General features: G+C 34.6%; 2 protein-coding genes across 2 annotated transcripts; one reads left to right on the forward strand and one right to left on the reverse strand.

Annotated features, from left to right (window-relative positions):
• Positions 1-553: 553 nt before the first annotated feature.
• On the reverse strand, positions 554-2571 carry LOC110870915 (peroxygenase). Its single transcript, XM_022119980.2, has 6 exons — positions 2433-2571; positions 2108-2257; positions 1939-2024; positions 1634-1728; positions 1350-1475; positions 554-707 (listed from the first exon to the last, which is right to left on the reverse strand). Exons 1-6 carry the CDS (start codon positions 2536-2538, stop codon positions 554-556), a joined length of 717 nt encoding a protein of 238 aa, XP_021975672.1. The 5' UTR covers positions 2539-2571.
• Positions 2572-13265: 10694 nt separating this feature from the next.
• LOC118479289 (disease resistance protein RPV1-like) lies at positions 13266-13826 on the forward strand. The gene has a single exon (XM_035975924.1). The coding sequence runs from the start codon at positions 13320-13322 to the stop codon at positions 13824-13826; it is 507 nt and encodes a 168-aa protein (XP_035831817.1). The 5' UTR covers positions 13266-13319.
• Positions 13827-15059: the final 1233 nt, after the last annotated feature.

Raw genomic sequence — 15059 nt, forward strand, 5'->3', positions numbered from 1 at the left:
ATGCTTATATAGATTACACCAAGTTAGATCAGATATTTCGAAATACACATTTACATATGGTTAACTCATCACATAACGTGTCACCATCTATAAAGTATAAACAACTAAGACATCATCGCTGCAACAAACTTATCACTATATCTAAAACTAGCTTAAAGCTAATTTATATATTTCAAGCCGTAATAACCAAACAATACACATTCAAAAGTCCCATCATGTCCTAAATCCATTCTCTCAACTTTTTTTTTTTTTGACTAAATAGTTACTCGGTCCGATTATGTGTTATGGTGGATCGACTTTTCTTCCAGAAAAAAAAAAGGTTAAATAAATAAATAAATAACGAGAAGCTACAAAATACAAAGACATCAAATAGAAAATCACCAAACTCGCAACCCTATTAAAGAAATAGTACCCTAAGCATGTCTCCTTTACCAAAGTAAATAGAACAAATCATACCATAGTATCTCAATGCAATATATTGGAAAAGACAATGGTACAATAAATACTATATTGTTGCTAGCTAGGTAGCTTGCGTCCCAGGTTACATGAACATTCATCCCATCTTATTCACATCCCCCTTTTGCATCTTTGCACAATGCTCGAACAAGCTTCCATCAAAGCAACGCCTTACTGATTCTTTCGATAGGAACCCATCCGAGTCCTTTGCAAGCACGTAAAGAACCCCCCATTCCAACTTGCTTACGGTCCTATATATACGTCATAATACACATGGATATTAAAGGGCGTCAATCATAGCTCATTCTTCAAATAGATTGATTTGGCTTAATTTTTTTTACTCATTCGTTCATTTGGGTTAATTAAAATATTAGACAAGACAGCCTGGGTCCACTCAAATTATGCAAAGAGTCAAAACGGGTCACCCTTATAAGACATGTGAACTTAAAATGGGTCCAAGATGTGTAAGCACCACCATTGCGACGCCATCACCGGTTGTCGCCACTAGCCACCATAAAAATCATATAGTAGGTGAACCTATTTTAATACTTAAAAAACTCAAATGACTTTGACCTTAAGGAAATTTATATATCTTATAACGGCCCGTTTTTATCCGAACACATTTGCTTAGACCTATGTTGGCCCCCTTTAACTTGAACCCTTTTTGACCCGTCACCCAACGTGACTCGTCCCACTTGTGACAGACTTGATCAAAAGCATACTCAACCATATTAAAGTCCCAGTTCAGGTCAAACACCTCTAAGCTAAACGCTTAACGATGACTTGTTTTGACTCGAACCAAATTTATACTTTCCAAAACAACTCGTTTGAGTTGTTACCCAATCCATCACTTTAGTCATCAAGTAAAGAAAATCATGAGGAGAGAAAATTACCAGCCAAAGAAATCAAAGGCGTTGCGAGTTGAATCAGTCATATGCCAAAGTTCTTTAAACGAGAGCTTATCGGGCACCGTTAGAGCATATTTGCTAAACATGTTCTCAAGGTTTGCTGGGATAAACCTTCAATGACAATATGACATGAAGTCATGTATCATATGACAGAAATAAGTTTATAGCAAAAAGAAAAATATCAATAAGTAACGATAACACGCGCAATCAACAATTGTATTCGCATGACGTATACGCTAAAAGAACATACGAAAACGAGGTTTTCTCACCTTCCTTCTGTGTCGTAAGTTGACGAATCACTACCATGCTTGGCCCTGTGTATGTTTTCTATGTATATGGGGAAGAAAGGTGATGGCAACCAAGTCTACCACAACATTCACACATAAATTAAGTTAGAACACAAAAACAATATTTAAAATAGAGTTAAATGCCATTTTAGTTCATTTGGTTTGGGTCATTTTGCCAGTTTAGTTCAAAGGTTTCATTTAAAATAATATGATGCTTTTTAAATATTTAACATTTAGGGATGACACTGTGACAGGTATTGGTAATCGCAGTCTCACTAGCAACTTACAGGCAAAGTGACGTAACTCATGGCGCCATGGATAAGTACCATGAAGACAAAAGCAGCAACAACATTAAATCCGAGGTCACAAAATCCTACATAGATCAATTAACAAAAAATATGACGTTAATTCAAAGTCGTAAACATGATATTATTAGTGTCATTACACACAACTTGCCTTTAAAAGTCTCCCAAGGGAAGATAATCCCATTGTCATCTTGATCGAAAAACGAAACGTGTTGTTGAAGAACGGACATATTGTGATGCTTATGTCCCATTGTCCCGTTCGGGTTATCAGTATCAGGTGCAGTCACCCCTCGCGCCATATCTAAAACATACGACAGATAAAATCAACAAAATCACATCCCAAAACACTTTCTATATCGATTTTGCACCCGAAAACATTTTCAAGATTTAAACTTGCATCTCAACAAAATATAAACAATGTGTTTAAAACCCCTAACATGAATTCAAATGTGTGTATGGATCATGGTGCAACATACATGGTTTAGGAAGCTTGTTGTCGAGGTCGGCTCGAATTTTTCTCTCGGAAGTAACCGGAGCCTTGTCGGCTATGGTTAACATTCCTTCTGCAGCCTTATCACCCATATTGGATCTTCTTTGAACTCAACAAGTTAAAATGTTATTGATTTGTTTTTATGAGTCTAGTGTGTAGTTCTAGTAGTAAAGTTGCTATTAGATCTATTTTTAGTATAAACTAACTTTATTTGTGGCTATTTTTAATCTTAAAAAAGAGAGAAAATGGGATCATAAATATTGAACATTTCACTTGGACATGACATCCCTTCTAACCCTATTCATGTGGTGCATATATTTATGGTTTTTTTAAATTAAATTACTAGGGATATATAAAAGTTGTCACATATGTTGCATTTAATGTTAACGTGTCATGATAACTATCATTGGCATCTGTAATCTCTATTTAACAAGTTAATATGGTTGTTTTAACTTAATTATGATTTATTATGAATAATTTTGGATTGTTGTACTTAATAGCTTAAGGGAGTTAAGTTTTTTTTCCGAATTACAAACCGATTTTTAGCGCTTTTGATTAGAACAAGGATACGAGTTGATTGATGTAAAATTTACCTCGAAATACTGCACAAAACGACGAAAATGGTGCTTCGATTCGGGTGTTTAAACTTCCAATTAAAAAATCAAGTCGTTTGGAGCACTATTTCGAGGTAAGTTTTACATAAATCGACTCGCATCCTCGTTCTAATCAAAATCCCTAAAACGTTGGTTTGTAATTCGGAACAAAACTTAACTCCGTTAAGCTATTTTTAACGACGGACTATTATCAGTCAAAAGTAGACCAGTTTGGATTATTATTGGCAATAACTGAGTTGTGATTATTATCGGCCAAATTGAGAAGTTAATTATTTAAATCCAATTTGCCATATAGTTTAGTATTAATAATTTCTTATTTCCAATGTTAAAGCCCACTTTATATCTTACTCACATATTACCCAATAAGAATGTTTTATTTTATTTTATTCAATATTTGTATTTAATATTATTGTAATGTTATAATGGTAAACTTGCATAATTTATAATTTGTACTATTTCTTTTTAATAGCTAACTACATTAAATTTGTAACTTATTTTTAAAAAAATATATTTAAAAAAACTAATTTAGTGTGTAGGATAAATTACGAGTTGTGTAGGTTAAATTTCAATATGTGTATGATAAATCTCGAAATGTATAGAATAACTTTTGAAGTGTGTAGACAAATTTTTTTTAATGTGGAGGATGATAGTATTTATGACTGATTAATTAGTAAAAAATAATAATACAGTAGATGAGAGAAAAATTATTTAATATTTTACAATTGTACCATTAATTTGTTCTTTTTTTTCTCAAATGAACCTCTTACTAAATAATATAACTAAATGTTTTATATTTTTTAAATTGACTATACACAAGATTTTGGTAATTATATTTATATATGTTTTATAATTTAGAGAATTTTTTTAGAACGACGAGTTTCTTTAACATGTTACTTATAGATTTGAATTCATAATCTTTAAACCTTATATGCTTCTAAGACCACCTGTAGTGGGGCCTTTTTTTAAAAAAAAATTCAAAAATAACGCCCCAAAACGTCCGGAACCCATTACATGGGACGTTTTAGGGCCTTTTTTTTTGAAAAAAAATTTGATTCAGCGTTATTTTTAAAACGCCTTGCCCCAATCCTCTTCTCCAATCATCTTCCATCTCATTTATATGTTATCCAATAAGAATTTTTTGAGGTTTTTTTTTATTTAATTATTTTACATCTCATTTAACATAATACCCCACATCCCCACTACACCCATTTTGTAAAAACGCCCAATAATGCCTCTTGCTGACTGGGCTGCCACATGGCGTAAAACGCCCCATGGTGGGGGCGTTATATTGTTTAACCACTACACATGGTCTAAAGGCTTTGGCTTTAACAATGTATCACATATTTTAGGGAATATTTGGGTATTTGGGATAGTTAGATAATTAGATTGTAAAATGGCTTAACATTTTTGTTATTTTATATGTTATGAATTAAATATAATATATACAAGTTTTTAAACAAATCAACCTAGAGAATATGACTATGAGAAACGGCAAATCAACTTAGATTAGGGTTGAAAATTAAAAATTATTATTAGATTTTTCTTAGGGTTGTTAATTAATGTTGTTTTAAGTTATTAAGAGGCCTCACTAATTAAGAAGAGGTAGCATCTGAATTAGTCACTATGTTTCTAAAACTTACTTATTAAGAGGCTTCATAAACCATTAAGATGTATCTTTAAGTGAGCCAAACAGGTTCTATCTCTTACCGATTCAGAGGTAGCATCTTAATAGAATCATTAAAAAACTACCAAACAACCCCTAAGTGTACTGGAATAACAAAATTACCGCCACATCACTGTCAAACAGTGCCACGCAGGCAGTTGGGCAACAACTAAGCTACACAATAACTGGATGTGGTGATTTAACTAAAAATTAAACAAAAGAAAAAATAAATAGTCAAAATGGGTGGACTCCATCTCTCAATCAAGGGCTTGGTGCCCATTAATAGAATGGCGGAAGGGGGTGGTGTTTAACGCCCTCATGCTGATTTGGCATGGGGGCGTAAATTAACTACAAACAACCTTTGAATGCTCACATATAGAGGTGCACAAGTCGGTTAATTTCCATAACCGGTTCGGTTAACCAGTTATGGCAGTTAATTTTCGCTTTTTTTACTTTAACCTGTTAATGCTTTAACCGTTTATTGTTTTAACTGGTCCGGTTAATCACTTTAACCAGTTAATTGCTTTTTTTTTTTTTTGAATTTTTCGGTTAACCGGTCTACCACTTAACTTAAAAACTGGTTAATAACGGGTTCCTATACTAAATATCTATAACTTGTTACTAACTAGCGATTAAAATTAACTACTAACCGGTTAATGTTATATCGGTTAATAACCGGTTTTGGGATTAAAATTAACTACTCTTAATATCCGTGACTAAATCAAAATATTTTATTTTAATTCAAAATGACACACATAAAACCATATTTTTAGAACGGTTGATCCTAAACTACTCTTAATAACCACCTATACGGGATTTGAACCCTCCATTTGAGGACACTCGTGTGTCCTTAAGTCCTTAACCAAGTATATTATTATTGTATATGCTGCAAAATAAATTGCCAGTTTTTCACTACAAACCTCTCATTTAGATTCAAGAGGCTTCATAATAAGGCTCTTTTTTCCTTACCATTTTGTCTTGTTTTATAGAATGAAAGTAGAAACCAGCATCATGTAAGATTGCAAGTTTGAACCTCAAGATGGCGCACTAGTAAGCATATTTGAATCCGACTTTCACTGGTTTCAGCGGCACTTGCACGATGCAAGCATTGTTTTACCTGATCCCATTGGTTAGCGGTGACGATAGGATTCATAAAGTAATATAAAACAAAGGCTTTCAAGAAACACAATCATAACTTAGATTATTAAAACTGAAAGGCTGGTCTACAATAGATAAACGGATTGACATGCAACAAAGGCCGTTAACCTGTAAACCGATATGCCAAACATTTGATCTTGAAAGCCAATACATTTGTTGAAAATGCAAAAAGAGACAATGTGTAAGATGAAAGATACATCCATCCAAGAAACAACCATAGTATAGCAGCCAAACTAAACTATTTCTCATCACTATTTTCACTCAAATGCAAGTGTTCTGACTTCACTTTCAGAGTCTGTTTAAAAGCAACTATCAAGCAATGATTCAAAGATCCATAACAAAAGTGATCATCATCAAATAAGTTAAAAATCCATTCATGCAATGTAAAAACGACATTCATTCTCCTTATAAACCATCAAAACATACATGAAATCCCATTCCAAATCACGACTAGCTTTTCTCAAATTCCGATCAGTAATTATAAAAATTGTAAGAATCGCCAGGCGCTAGTCGGCCGGTGGGGTACCGACTAGCGATTAATCGGGATTGGAATTTTATACGAAATTTTTAGTTTTATATGTATACACACACATTTTTTATATGTATTTTTTAAGTAAACATTTTTTAACATTTCATCGACCCATATTTTCAAGTACATTGCCGGAATTTACAGGTTTTGGTCAAGAATCTAACCAGATCGCTATACAGCCACTGACTTTTAGCCAATTTGGACTGGATTTGACCAATGTTGGCCATTAATTGGCCGATTAGACAAAAATTACTGAGTGATAGCGATTAATTGGCGACTAATCGGGACTTTTACAACCATGATAAAATCAATTGTATAGAATTAAATTTCCTCAGGAAAATCAAATACAAACATAGCGTAAATGAAATCTGTACATATTTCTAGAGCTGTTCACGAGCATACCTTTGCCCATGCTTGACTCGTTTTTTCAATCGAGCGTAGAGCAATTTCCACAGCACTACTACATATTGCAAAGCATCATCGAGGTAAAAAAAAAAGCCCAATTTACAAAAACCCTCGATTTTTACATTGATCATGAGGTAGTAATAAACTAATAACGATCTGTTAATGCAGTAGAGCAGATCTGTAATATCAAACAGTAAATTACGATCGAGAACCAGAATCATTCACCGGCAATCAAAACAGATCTCTCCGATCGTCGCTTACGAATCAACGGCATTGAAGTATTAACTCTACTCCTCCTCTGTCTCTTACCTTTCGATTTAGGTTTAGGTTTTGGTGAGGATCTAGATGTGGTGGTGAGAATGAGATTGGCGAAGTGAAGAGGTCTTCGTCGTCTGGTGATGATTCGCTTCTGAAAGTAGGGGACTCCGATGACTGATCCGGCTGTGATTTGGTGGATTGCTTTGACTAAAAGGTTGAGACCGGTGCAGCGAGTGAATGGTGAAGATGATGTTGAGAGTGAGGGAGTGGTGGTGATGAAGGAGTTGAATTGTGAAGATGATGAATCGGTTGAAGAGTTGTATGTGATCAGGGGTTTCCACATTTTGGTGATTGTTGGATCTTCGATTAGAGTTGATGAAATTGTTGGTGATGAAAACCGATGACGATGGTGGTGACCAGTGAGTTGAGAGTGACTAGTGATAGTTCGATGATACCGCCGTGTGTGTGAATATATATTATCACGCGCCCACTCTCTTGGGCACGCCTATCTATATGTGTGTACACAGAGATTGTTAAACCATATGGTGTGGGCGTGGATCACGGCGTTCTGGTTGGGGCTTAGACTATGGGGTATAAGGCTTGGGTTGGGGCGTGGGTTGGCTGAAAACGTATAAGCCACCATCTCAGGGGCTTGGGTTGGGGTGTGGGGCGGGCTAGCAATCCTATGTGACGGGCTCATATTCGCTTTGTTGGCCATGTCCTATTTGTTTTTTTTAATAAACTGTCAAGCCACGCCCCAACCAAAGCCCCGCCATACCCCACGGACACGTCGCTCATCGGTGGGGGGCTCGAACTCCACGTGTCAACTCATGCCCCCAACCCAAGCCCCACCATACCCCACGGTCTTAAGTATCTCCTTCGACGTGGGGTAAATGTTTGGGTGAGGTGGCGCCGCTTCATTGGTGGGTAGATTTTAGGTTGGTTTTGATTGGTTAATGTTTACTTTTTTTTTTTGAGAAAAATGTCCGAATAGTCCTTGTGGTTTGCTCCATTTTCATCTTTAGTCCTAACTCTCTAAAATTTCAGCTATGGTCCCCTTTTGTAGTTTCGTTCCCGGATAATCCCTAACGTGGATGAGGGTTAGTTTTTTGTGTTAAATGGGTGTGAAATGATTAAAATGCCCTTAATATTAAAAAAATTAAAACATTACAAAAATAAAATATATTATTTAAAATTTCAAGTGGGCCCATACCACCCCTCCCCCACCCATCGTCTAAAAAAGAATATTCACCAGAGGTAGGTGGCAGCAGACCGCCATCATTCGGGCATCACCAGCCCCGTTCCATCCTCCCATCATCATCACTACCTCCACTTCTGTTACTAATTACCGGAGATGGTGGTCAAGTACCACTTCATCTGCCCAATTTCTCTCCAAACCATGAAAGATCTGGTGACCCTAGTAACCAGCATCACCATTAAACCACCGCACCCCACCATTCACTCCGAACCGCCGCCACCACGTTATTCCGGTGACCATTGCACCCTTTTCTTTTAGCCAAAATCGTCGCCACCTTGTTATTCCGACAACAACCCCCACCTGTTCACTATTAACCACCCCACCCTTCACTCCGAACCACCGCACCATCACCTTTTTTCTCCAATCTGATCTCACACACATGTCGCATGTTGTCGGCGATTTGCTGGAGATATTTGTTTAATATTAAGCCTATTTTAGTAATTTCACGTACACTTAACACAAAAAAACTAACCCCTATCCACGCTAGAGACTATCTGGGAACGAAATTGCAAAAGTTTGGGACTATAGCTGTAATTTTAGAAAGTTAAGGACTAAAGGTGAAAATGGAGCAAACCACAGGGACTATCCGGGCATCTTTCTCTCTCTCTCTCTCTCTCTCTTTTTTAATAAAAACGTCACTTTCCACGCCCCGTTCCACTTCTCCTTTTTATGCACCACGCTAGTTGTCACATGTCGTATAACCCCTCATTTTCATGCCCATCCACAACGAATGGTCTCATGTTATATGTGTAGCTAGATGGAGGGGCGGACCCATTCTTTTACCAGGGGGTGCGTGCGCTCCCTTTAAAATAACTTTTTTGGTGCTACACTAACGCGGAAATTTTAAGGGCCTCGCGTAAACTTTATTGCACCCCTTACGTTTTTGAAACCGATAAATGAGTGAGATGAGACAAGACATTTACAAAACAAGCTTATCGCAATGGAAGGCAGTGAACGCATTAGACAGGTGAGGCGTCATTTATTCCTCTTGGTCGGAGTTTTCAAAGCAAGAAGCAACAATGTTGTTGATACGAACTGTTTTAGAGGGAGATTAGAGAGAGAAGACAAGAAGATTAGCTCACTCAACACTAACTACTTTCATTAACAACTTCTGTTTAAGTACAACCATCATTAACTAACTATTAACTACCTAACATCATTTTAGACATAACTCGTCCCTCAACTATTCATTATTACAATTCAGACCCCTCACTTATTAATCCCGTATCAATACCCTTCCCTTCAACAGATTTTGACTCCAAAATCAATAGTAAAACTTAAACTCTGGAAATCAAATCTTCATCTCTTCCAAATTCTCCCACGAAGCATCAGTAACCGGTAAGTCATTCCACTTAATCAACACATCCATACTCATCAGATTGTTCCTTTTTACTATCCTTTTATCAATCACCGCCGCTGGACTGTAACAAAACCTTGGTTGAACAGGTAATGGAAGGATGACCGAATGATCACCATGAGCTGGTGTCACACCCCAACTGATGGCGGAAACATCGGGATGAGACGAAAACGAGATTGCAAGAGACTTCATAACACTAATTGTGACAATATTAAATAAACCCATTTCATTTCATAAATTTCAAATTGTCAAACATTACATAAAATCCAAATACGACATGTTCAAACATAAAAACATCAAAACAAATTAAACCTAACACGTCTAAATGTGTTTCTAGGTATCATCGCTACTTCATTTCATATCAATCATCATCTTCAACCTGTAACATGTTTAAAATAAAGTTCAATGTAAAAACAAAGGCGAGTATACAAGTTTGATACATACATAGCATATAAAGTTAAGTTTAAACGTTCCCTCATAGCTAGCATGTGATTCAAGATAAACATTAAAGTCGGCATGTGTCGAACATATCAAACCAATGATGAAACGCAATATGTTCATGACATAAGCACAAGTCTACGGGCGGTGCGTTAATCCTCTAGCGCTATATATGTCACGGATAGGCTCGTACGAAGTTAATGATAAGTCTAACACAAGATGTCCTCAACCCAAGTTTAAAGTATCAAGCAATCACGTATACAAGCATGTTATAGGAATGTTTGTGCAATTAAGTAAAATGTTCATGTGTAAGTTTTAGTAAGTAAACATGTTACACCCCACAAAGTGGTAAACATAAAGAGGGGAATTCGAGTATACTCACAGTTTTGCGTAGAGTTCCACGAAAACCGAGAGTGGAATTGACGAAGTCTTGAGATTACAAGTGGTTGCGTATGGAGATTTCTTGCAAGTAATGTACGAGTAGGATAGAGAGAATCCAAAAGAACGAACGTATGTGATTATCCTAAAAATTTAGAATAACACATAATGAACTCGTTATTATTTATGGGTTAATAACGATGATGGTGACGGTGGAGATGGGGTGATGAAGGTGACATTGACAATGAGAGAGGGAGTAGGGGTGATGGAGATGGTATATTTAGCTATTGTGATTATTCTTTCGTGTTTTATTATGTTTAAGCAATTCATATCGAAATTCGCCTTTATGTGTTAATGTTATATGCATAGTGAATTAAGATATAAAAAGGTTGATGACATTGTACCATTGTCAAATTGATTTAGAAATTACTTAAATTAATACGTAGGATGTATTTGGCATTACATGGAAAGACAGACCTTTAAATTGGATGTGCATAAGAATGTTAGTGGTTTAAGGTTCAAATTTGAATAACTGATTCGAAGATAATTCCTGATTTCAGACATAACTATATCATAATTGGTTCATACAACTTCGAGAATACTAATTTAGGGGGCATACGACATTATAGCCTAATAGCATCTTAGGGATGGGATAAGGCTTAGGGCCATGAGGTTCTGGATTTGATTTCAAAATCCTGAATTGGTGTACAGGCGTTATAGCCTAGTGGATATGGATCTGAATTGGTATACAGACATTATAGCCTAGTGGAGATGGATATGATCGGATAGTTCCGCTCATGACACGATAATACTCAAGTTGTCCATTAGTGATCCAAATTTATTTACCGTTAATATAAAATACAAAGAAAAATAAAGTAATCCAATGTGAATGATAGACAGTAAGGCCACCCGTAGTGGGGCGTTTTTAAAAAAAAATTGAAAAAAAAAGCGCCTAAAAACGCCCCTCCCCCCATTACATGGGGGCATTTTTTTTAAAAAAAAAATTCAAAAATTGGTTTCCGGCGTTTTATTTATAACGCTGTGTACATGATTTGCTTAACCAATCAATGTTGAGCATGGTCTGACAACTTCCACTTTTGCATGTGTCCAAGTTTGACCAGTCAATCACCATCTCTTTGCTTTTTTTTTTTTTTGTTTAATGATTGAAAGGGGCATTATTAGGTATTATTCCCACTACACCACTTTCGCAATAACGCCCCATGCTGACTGGGATGACACGTGTCGAATAATGCCCTATGGTGGGGGAATTATTTTTCTATACCACTACGCATGGTCTAAGTGTGATGGGGACGCCATCAACAATGATATATAAATAAGCATTAGTAATATCTTAATCCTTTAATTTTTTATATAAGAAAATATATAATGCAACAAGAAAACAATAAATGCTAGCATTATTGAAAGTATAATGAAGTTTCCTGCATATGCCTTTTCATGAAAGGGGGAATTCTCATTCTCATATATATGAGTTAATTACACAAATGGGTCCTGTGTTTTATACCTAATTTCGCCTTTGGGTACTAACTTTTTATTTTAACATATTTAGGTTCTATGGTTTCAATTTTGTAACACCTTTGGGTACTAACACCAAAATTAGTTAATTAATGACTAAAATACCCTTGCATTTTTTTAAGTTTATCAATGTAACACATTTGAGTACTAACACCTAATTTTATTTAAGTTTAAATCAATTTTACAAAATCTATTTATTTTTTTTCATCTTTTTATATATCTCATAATTAACATAAAGTCTATTTATTTTTTTTATTTTTATATTTTTATTAAATTTCTTATTTAACATAAAATCTGCTTGTTACACCAGTATATTTTTTTAAATAAAACCTACTAGCTATGTAGTTTTATGTAAATTAAATTTCTTACTAGTTTTAAATAATGTAAACCTTACTTGTTTTGAATTTTGGATATATATGATTGATAATAATAATAATAATAATAATAATAATAATAATAATAATAATAAATATCTTTCATGTAAAAAAAAGCCATTTTTAACTCGTTTTTTGTTCATTTACATTTTACTATTTTAGAAAGATATTTAATTTACATAAAATCTACTAGTTGCACCAGTAAAATCTACTAGCTATATAGTTTTATGTAAATTAAATATCTATTTTACAAAAAAAAAAAACGAGTTAAAAAAAGGCTTAATTTTTTTTAGTTTTATCTAAAATACCTAGCTATATAGTTTTATCTAAAATACCTAGCTATGTAGTTTTATGTAAATTAAATATCTTTCTAAAATAGTAAAATGTAAATGAACAAAAAAAACGAGTTAAAAAAAGGCTTAAATTTTTTTACATGAAAGATATTTATTATTATCAATCATTTCAATCCAAAATTGATAACGAAAATTTAATTTACATAAAACTATATAGCTAGTAGATTTTATTTAAAAAATCTATTTAAAAAAATACTGGTGTAACAAGTAGATTTTATGTACCCAAATTGATTTAAACTTAAATAAATTTAGGTGTTAGTACCCAAATGTGTTACATTGATATACTTAAAAAAATGCAAGGGTATTTTAGTCATTAATTAACTAATTTTAGTGTTAGTACCCAAAGGTGTTACAAAATTGAAACCATAGAACCTAAACCTGTTAAAAAAAGAAGTTAGTACCCAAAGGCGAAATTATGTATAAACCACAGGACCCATTTGTGTAATTAACTCCATATATATTATGCATCTAAAAAACACCACTTGCTATTTGGACCTGATTTTCACTGCTTGTTTCATTTTTTACTAATTCCAAACAAATTCGATCCACTGATCAATGGCATCGTCATCGTCCTCTTCTGACTTCATTTCTGCCTCTAGTTCTCAATCATGGGATCATGACGTATTTTTAAGTTTTAGAGGAGAAGACACTCGCAAGAGCTTTGTGGATCATCTCTACACGGCTCTTCAACAACAAGGAATCCATACGTACAAGGACGACGAAACACTTGCTAGGGGTGAGTCAATTGGTCCAGCCCTCTTGAAGGCTATCCAAGAATCACGGATTGCCGTTATTGTATTCTCTAAAAGCTATGCAGATTCATCTTGGTGCTTGGACGAGCTTGCGCATATTGTAGAGTGCATGGAAAACAAAGGGCAGATCGTTATGCCCATATTTTATGACATCGATCCATCGGATGTGAGAAAACAAAATGGGAAATATGGAGAAGCATTTACCAAACACGAGTGTGTGCATAAGAACAAAGTTGAATCATGGAAAATAGCTCTCGTAAAATCAGGCAATCTTTCTGGATGGGTCCCTAAAGACTTTGCAAACGGGTAACTTGTTTCTTTATTTTCTTTATAAAAAACATTTTATGTGTTATAAAACTAGCCTAAAAGCTGAATAATATAGAAGATAAGTAAAGAGAATTTTCAAAGGATTTCTTATATATATATTTCTTGGTATCTCAAAACTATAATATTACATGAGTTTATATAGACAGAAGAAAGAAACTATGTTGTACTGTGCGTCAATAATTCGAATGAATAATTTCCTTTACTGTGCGCTTTTACTATGCAACTATTTTGTCATCCACTGAATTATTCATAACACTCCCCCTTGGATGACACTTTGCAAACTTTGGGGTAATTAAGTACTGCCTCATTATAAACCTTGCTAAAGAAAAACCCAGTGGGAAAAAACCTTAGCTAAGAGAAAAAGAGTGCAGTCTATAGCTCCCCCTCAAGTTGCAATTTGTAAGGCATCATATTCTCCATACGTGACGCATGCCAATGTCATGAACGTGTTTCCTAAAAGTTGTTGTAGGTAGTGCTTTTGTGAAAAGATCGGATGAATTGTTGCTGGATTGGACATATCTCATCTCGACTTGATTGTCTTTAATAAAGTCTCGAGTATATTCAAAAATCTTGGTGGTATATAAGAGTGTGACTTGTAATACTCCCCCTGATTTCATTATGTATCGTTTAAGCCTTCTGCGTAGATCTTTTAGTTAATATTTTGCCACTTCATTCCTTGATATGTATAGTCCTTTGTGTTGATCAATGTTATATGGTCTTTATATGAGATTTCTAGTGCTTTATGTAAACAAATACCATATGAACCACAACTATATGTTGTTACATTCCCTGCATTTACAAAGCTAACAAAACTTGTTTTGGTAGGTTAGTAATATATAATCAAATATCGTTTATACCTGAAAATATTTCTTTGAACTCATTCCAATGTCTCTTTGCTTGACAAAGGTTATATCATGACAATATGGTCAAGTGAAAGATATTATAACCATACATAGCTAGCAAAACATATTAATGCACTTATGCATTTAACGATGGTACTTCTAGGATAAGAATCTCTACTTTGGTAAGAGATATAATATGCATTTCTTATAGCAAATGACCTAACAACCTTTAACATACTTTAAGGTTCAACTATGTCCATACTAAAATATCCAATCATCATCTTCTAGATATACTAGAGGGATTAGTAAAATATAATTACATATATACTCGAACTGCAGTTCGAGTAATAATTAGACCGTGCCAAGGTCATTCA

This window comes from Helianthus annuus, chromosome 8 (assembly GCF_002127325.2).
Source record: "Helianthus annuus cultivar XRQ/B chromosome 8, HanXRQr2.0-SUNRISE, whole genome shotgun sequence".
Classification (NCBI taxonomy): domain Eukaryota; kingdom Viridiplantae; phylum Streptophyta; class Magnoliopsida; order Asterales; family Asteraceae; genus Helianthus; species Helianthus annuus.